Consider the following 7,773-nt stretch of genomic DNA (forward strand, 5'->3'; position numbering starts at 1 on the left):
GGTCTGACAGGCTATCTCAGAAGCAAAAGGGTTTTTTCAGATTTCTCTCTCTGTGGTCAAAAAGACAGTTCTGATCTTGGAGGAAGGTACCTAATATCAGAACCACCTCCAGGCTCAGCTGAAACTTCCAGTACAAGCTCAGCTTATTTTGTAACTCTGACAATGAGAGATGGAGAAAAAGGGCAGATAATTTGCTTAATATATGTATAGAGCTTTGTATATCACAGGGGTGAGCAATTATGGCAAGTTTACAACCTCCTAGAATTCCTGAGCCAGCATGACTGTAATTAAAACAGTACCAAGCAACAATACAAACAAAGTAATTAGTAAATTTAGGGACCCCCTTTACCTCACATGATTAGGCCCATAGGGTGCTGAGCATTTCATTTGGAGAAGAAAGGTGTGACTGGTGTGGGAAGCCTTCTCCAGGGCTTCCCCCCCTTCTGTGGAATAAGTAATCTCCTGAGATGTGCTGGGCCCCTGTGCTTCTATGAAGATACTTAAAATCATACTTTCTAGTAAGGTGACCAACTTTTGTACAATGAGAAGGAGGATGCAAATAAACTATAGAAAAAAAAGTGAGTCTAATTCGTGCGTGTGTGCCATGCCGTTTTTCGGTAAAAAGTAAACAAAGCTACTTGCGTGCAGCGCACTCTTGCGTGTGGTGCACTCTCTCAAAACAATTCTCCTGTGCGGAGCGCATGCGTCTCATAATCTCACCTTGCCGCACTGTACTTGACAAATCGTCATGTCAAATACAAATACGTCACATCATACGCCACGGATCGGATCAGCATCGATCGAATACGGAGATTTACAGATTAGTCTTCAAATATCGAAAAGGAGGACATGTAGGAGGACACTTTTCGAGAGAGGACAGAACTTACAAAAGGAGGACTGTCCTCCCTAAAGGAGGACGATTGGTCACCTTATTTCTAGAAACATTTGACATCTAGCTATAAATAATGCGTGACATTTTAAAAAAAAATTAATTTCATGTTGATTTTAGTGAAGTGAATGGATTTTGATTGTTTTAGTCTATTATCCTTTTATACACTATCCTGAATCCTCTGAGTGGTGTGAGGTAACTCTTCAAGTTGTTTCCCTCAGAGGGAGAAAAGTTTTAGAAGAAGAGCAAAAAATCCAAGTGCTCCGTCAGGGATAAACAAGCAGAAAAAATGAAGACAAAGTAAAGACGTGGACAGAAAAGAAACAGGAAAGTGGAAATTAAAGCCACTTATAGGCAATGGTTAAAATAGAGAATAGTTTTATTATTAAAATTCAGTTCTACAATAGTTGAAGGCATTTATCATTTATAGACACCTTTTCTTTTATTTGTAAGCTTTTCTGTTTTAAAATAAAAGGCTCACCCATGCCCCAGCCACTGAAGGGAGATACAAAAACGCAATAAATTGTCCAAATTTTTAGCGCTTTGTGTCTATTGAGTCTGGTTCAATCTGGTTATTGGTGGGATAAAAAGAAAGAAGAAAGAAAGATCCTATGACTCTGTTCCTGTCTATTAAGGACTGCCTTAATTAAGGGAGCCTTTTCTGTCATGCAACCCAATATCAGGATATTTGATTGGGTCCAGCTCTGCTCCCTTTCCTTTCATAGAGAATGATACTATGAGACCATGACAAAATAGCACTGAGACGAAAATTAAAGGTGGGAGACAACCTATGCATTACCATTTGAGACAGAGCTGTGGCTGTCAAGAAGGCCATGAAATCCTGGGCTGACTGTGCTGTGTGGAAGAGCATTCCCCAAAAGCTCTTTATGGTTTTGACTCTTTAGGAAGGCTTTAAAATGGCTCTTCCAGCAGGCACTGAGCCAAGGTGACTGGTGAACTTGCTTGATTATTACCAGATTTTGAACCTTAGTCTTTCTCTGGTATGTTGTTTTATTATTTCGATTTTTTGTTGAATACAACCTTCTTTGTATCCTGTCTTGCCTTACTTGACGAGTAGGTGTCATGCAAACAGCCCCGAAAAAAGAAATGCAAACATTTCAAAGAGGCCCTACCTCAGGGGTAGTCAACCTTGGCTCTTTTATGACTCGTGGACTTCAACTCTCAGAATTCCTGAGCCAGCTAAGCTCAGCTAGGCTCAGGAATTCTGGGAATTGAAGTCCACGAGTCATAAAAGAGCCAAGGTTGACTACCCCTGCCCTACCTTAATGAATTCATCAATAAAGATTTGCTGGACAATTCCAGTTTCGGTTGCAGATATTAGCTATTCATATATTAGCACAATTTATCAATTTCAGAGATTTCTTAATTACATTAACTAAATGCAGTCACTATTTAATTCAAAGTTACCTTCAGTATTCTTTCAAAATAAGAAATACTGTATTTTTCAGGAGCTATAAAATTTAGAGGATGTTAAACAATATCATAATATATGTTTATTATATTCAAAACTGTAATGCTATGAGAAAATATTCTACAGGATAAGCCAATCTTATTTCTAGCTGAGAAACTGAGAATTTTAAACATTTATCTCCCCTTTTGAAAAGTATATTGTGTCATAGAAACCCCACCATTTATGCTTCCCAGCAAATAGTACAGAAAGAAAAAGTATAACTGAAAGGCATCCAATGAAGTATCTACTGGTATCTTTTCCTTATCTATACACTTATACATTTTTATGTCTCCTTTTGTGTAGGTGACACAAAACACGACAAGCATATTTTATAATCTGTCTACCTTACATCATTTCCATCTTACAATATTCTTCTTGAAATCTAATGACAAAAAATATAGAAATAAAAAGTACTGTTTGATCACATGACATAGTTCTTTTTAACAGAGTTTGATAATAGGAGTTTTAATTTTAATTTTTTTCCTAATTATTCAGCTGCATAATTAAGGACCTCTTTCATATTTAGCAAGCCTACAGCAATTGCTCATTTGAATTTTTAAAAATCTTGGATAATTATTTGTTGATCTGTTGATTTTCAATTTCTCAAGATGATCTAGAATTTTGACTCCTGTCATTTTAGTTCCTTAGATTCCCTTAATGAAAATATATTCTGTATATTTGCCATACATCCTCTGGAATGAACACAGATGAAAGAATTTATTAAACTTCTTTGCAACCTTTATTCTAATTTAGAATTCTTTTAATCCTCTTATAATGTATCAAGGAAATTATGTTCAGAGTTTCTTGCCTCTGATCTATTAAATTATTTTAAATATTTTTAGTCTTAAATTACAAGTAATACATTTTTAAGTCATTTTTTTTAAATTGTAATATAAAATCTGTTTCTTATTTCAGCTATCTTTCCAACAAAAGATAAGCACATTTTTTCTGTTCCTTGATAGTGTTGATTAATTATTCTTATAACCTCTTGAGCTTAAGATTTATAGAGTTGAAAGGGGTCATTTAGGCTATCAGCCAGTGCAGGAATCCAAATTAAAATACCTCTTCCATTCAGTCTGAAAACATTCAGTGACTGTCCGCAATGATTGATTCAACTGTACTGTTGTGGTTAAACGGTTTTAAACCATTTTCTTAATGTTAAGCAAAATTGGTCTCCTTGTAATTTAAGATTATTATATTGTGTCTTGCATTTTAGGATAATATTAGACTTGCTATTATTTATTCTGGACTTGATATAAATGCTAGTTAAGCTTTTCTGCTGAAAAGCACTTAACCCTCCTGGCTTCCCCTTTAAAATTATTTTGCATTAATCATTTCATCTTAATTTCTTTTTAAATAAATTCCTGTTTGAAATAAAATATGGTTATGTTGGGTTCCTTTGATACTTTTCCACTTATCTACAATAAATCAGTGGCACAGCAATCTCTAATTTCAATCAATTCAACAGACATTACATATTGTTCTAGATCAAGAATGGGTAACTATGGGAACTTTACCACCTGTGGACTTCAATTCCCAGAATTCCTGAGCCAGTTCCACTTCATCAGTCTTAACTACATTTCCTCTATTACTATCATGAGGTCACACTTCTCCAGTCTGAATGATTCCTATATCCTCTCTTTAGATCTGTCAGGTGGATTAGCAAGTCAATGTTTCGTTCACTCTTAGCATATAGCTTGATGCAGAGGAGATGGTTGATGGTAGTTCCACTCTTGAACTTGAATCTGTATCCAATCCTTGTAATTATCTGGCTAACGAGGCTCAAACCTTTGCAGAACAGCAGCAGAGTCAGTGCATCAACTTAGTGTATGCTGCATTTGATGGGCACTTGTGCGAGTTAGCTTGAGTTGACTTTCAGTGTTGTCTTTCACAGACCCACTGAGTTCTTAAGAAGAAATCTTACTTGACTTTGTATGGTGCCAGGCATTCACAGATCCACATGTGTGACATTGAGTCACACACTTAATATTGGCCATGCTCAGATTGGTCTGTCTAGGACTTGATTCTTGGGTAACTGCTCTATCTAGGAGCAAACGATGTTTTGACCCTCTGGTGTTGTTTCCAATGCCTTTCTGAGCTGTGCTCATATACTCGTCCAAATGGTCCTGTCGTTTGGCAGCTATGATAGGACTTTCCATGTTATGGCTATGCAGGTTATCATCCGGTAAATGGATAGTGCTGTTCCTTTGTGGGGATCTTTCATGACCACACTGTCCTTTGTTTTAGCTAATCAAGGTGGGAACCTGTTACTAGCAAATGGTTCATCTGTGCTACTAGGTGTTCATGCAATGCTATAAGTTCTTCAGCAAGTAGGCATGAATCATACCTGGACCAGGTGCTTTCCATCTTTTCATGTTCTTGACCCACTGTTGGATGCTTGCTACCGTGGTGGTGATTGGTTCCTGTTGCTGTGGTCTGCTCTCAGGTGCTCCAGCCACTTTGGTACTATGTGTCATCTTTTTCTCTAATATGTTCTTTTAGTACTGTTCACATTCTGCTGTTGGTGACTCTGGTATTACTGTGTTGCTGCACTGCAGTTGGTAATACACTTTGCATGGTTCTTCAGTGGTAGTAAGGTATGTCTTGAGGGCTCTATTGGCATCTTCTAGCATACCATCTGATGGTACTTCTTCACTGAGCCTTGGTAATTAGCCTCAAGGGTTGATTGTAGCTAGTTTATCCATGATATTATGCCTCATAACAACTGCTGTGTAATGAAGGGAATAGCAGTGACATTCAAGCTTTAGGTGTTGGCTGCACATCCAGTTGTTCTTTCAGATCTTCTTGAGTCTGGGATGTGATTGTTTATCTCAGGTTGTGAGAGCAGCTTCCTTCTCACTATGTTGAAGCGTTGTTAAAGCATTGGGTAAATAGCTCTTATGTAGGCTTTCTGTCCATTCATAGTTCCCTCAAATATTTAATTTATTCCTCTCATTGTTGTATAGAGTTCTGTTAATTCCAGGTTCTCTTGACTTGACCCTTTCAGTAGCCCACTTATTGTCAGTTTATCCTGGTTCCCCAAAATCTGGCATACATTTTGTTAATCTAGGTCACGGGTGTCAAACTCGCCACGTCACGTGACGTGTCGCAACGTATTGCGATTCTTTTTGCATTGCTGGTGGGCGCGGCTTTGGTACGATGAAACCAGCCCGCGGGCTGGCAGTTTGACACCCTGATCTAGGTGATGTCTGAATTAACATGACTCTTTTAGTTCATGTCACTCTCATATTCGAGTTAGGCAGGTGAAATGTTTGGGGGGGGTGTCTTTGCCCAAGGATCTCTACTGGTAAGGTAGATACCAACATGATTTAAACCCAGTATGGTGGTGTTCCAACCACTAAACTATCCACTTGTTATGCTACGATCGATCTCTCTTTCTCTCCTTGTAGTCTATCTATCTGTGGACAAGCTCCTTCATATAAGCAAATTTAAATTCTCCACACATCTTCTGTTGATTAAAGGAATCAAAATAAATAACATTTAACTGTGAACAATTATGTGAACAATTAGAAGAAATGTTATTCTACTTAACAGAAATCTTGTTGATCAAATCTGATTTCTATTTTTGTCACCAAAATTTCTACCTCTCCATCTGCTTTCTCACTTGCAGGGAAAAGCAAAGGAATCCATATGTTTGCCCATTGCAGATGGGAAAGCAGCTGTGTTACGAGTAGATTTTGGTAATAAAAATAGCGTGGGCAGAAAGGATTAGGAACTTCATCCGTCAGTGCTGGTATTCAATTAAAATCAAAATCCTTCTATTTGCATTCTACTTTTAAAAAAGAAATTGGGAGAGTATTACACCTATGTATCCATTCTACGCTAACTTTTATTTTAAAATGCAAATTAAATATTTGATGAATATTTTTTCACTTGCCTGGAAAATGTCATACTGATTTATACATATCATGTAGTTTTAAAAGACTTATTTTCAAGTTACTTTCAATTGTTTTTAAAGGAGCATTTTGGTTTCACATAGACCTAGTAAAGACCCTTTAATGAAAAAAATGAATAATGGCAAACAGGTCCCTGAAAGAAAGCTCTTAACCAGATTTTCCCATCTTTCACAGCTGCAGGGGAGTATTGGAGTCATTCCAGGGCACAGAATCAATTTTTTCAGCAAACTATCCAGGTCCATTAGCCTTGGACACCTTCAGAATGCAACTATTTCTTAGTAAACAACTGGTAAGGACCTAAGGAGACAACATTTGAAAATGACTACTTTAAAGTAACAGACCTTAAAGTTATTTTTAATGCAATTATATACATTTTTTTCAAATACATGGAAAAGATATTCCACCATTTTTATTGGATCTACATCTGATCCGCAGTGGGAACCTACAAATATATTAAGATGTATCTTAGGGTCACGATGCTTTGGTTCAATTTTCAATGCTTCTGAATTAGGAATTCACACAAATATCTTTGTGTGTGATGTTTGTCTCTTTGGGTACACATGCTTTCTCTAGCTCTTAGCATTTCTTAAATTGGATTCCTTCAGGTTTTGGATCTCAATTTCTACTATTTTCAGTCAACATGTTTCCAACAACATTTCCTTGAAACATTAGTAATCTCATAAAGCTTCCACATAACTTCAGTTATCTCAGGAACTGAGAAATATGAAACAATTCATTAATTCTTTTATATTTTAAGAGTGATATTTGAATGAGTATTTTTGTTCAGGGAATCACTGGTGGATATTTTGCAGACTGACAACATTTTAATAAGGATATTCCTCTGCTATCCAAGAACAATGATTTGTGGCATTGTATTTTAATCAATATGCATATTTAGAATTGCAGATCACATTTATTTATTTCAAGTAAGAATATTTAGGACTGAAGATGACATCTATAACAGCATAAAGCTGGTAATGGGGTAGGCGCGGTTTCCTCAGGACGCATCCGACCGGCGCACTGGCAGTTTGACACCCCTGGCATAAAGCATATAAAGCAAATAGATTTTTCAACTGTCCCAGGATATTGAAGCAGAAAAATAGGCTATAAATATTTCATAAAGACAGAAAAGTAAATAAAAAAATTAACATGCATCAGTCAAACACTAATAAAGCTTAACTTGTTGCAACATGACATTGCACCCATTGAAAAGTAATTTATTAGAACCAAAATGCTTCTGAAGAATATGATAAGATCACAGGAAAATGAACTAGCTGATAAATTAGGTATTCAGATAACAAAGAAAATAAGATATTTAGGGATACATTTAACAGCTAGGTGTGTAACAATTAAAAGAGACAATTATGACAAATTAATGGATCAGATTAAAACAGACTTGGGCACCTGGACAAATCTTCAGCTTTCTTTCATGGGTAGAATTGCCGTAATTAAAATGAACATATTACCTAAAATATTATTCCTATTTCAATGTATAC

At 36.4% G+C, this 7,773-nt stretch overlaps 1 protein-coding gene across 1 annotated transcript in view; it reads right to left on the minus strand.

Annotated features, from left to right (window-relative positions):
* Nucleotides 1-4,837, minus strand: part of LOC107284423 (transient receptor potential cation channel subfamily M member 3) — a 70,774-nt gene extending 65,937 nt beyond the window's left edge. Inside the window, exons 1-4 of the mRNA XM_029283436.1 lie at nt 4,708-4,837; nt 3,969-4,148; nt 2,318-2,361; nt 1,371-1,384 (exon numbers count right to left, since the gene is read on the minus strand). Of these exons, the coding sequence (XP_029139269.1) occupies nt 1,371-1,384; nt 2,318-2,361; nt 3,969-4,148; nt 4,708-4,837 (368 nt within the window). The remainder of the gene's footprint in view (nt 1-1,370; nt 1,385-2,317; nt 2,362-3,968; nt 4,149-4,707) is intronic.
* Nucleotides 4,838-7,773: the final 2,936 nt, after the last annotated feature.

This window comes from Protobothrops mucrosquamatus, unplaced genomic scaffold, assembly GCF_001527695.2.
Source record: "Protobothrops mucrosquamatus isolate PMUCROS unplaced genomic scaffold, P.Mucros_1.0 scaffold87, whole genome shotgun sequence".
In the NCBI taxonomy this organism is placed as follows: domain Eukaryota; kingdom Metazoa; phylum Chordata; class Lepidosauria; order Squamata; family Viperidae; genus Protobothrops; species Protobothrops mucrosquamatus.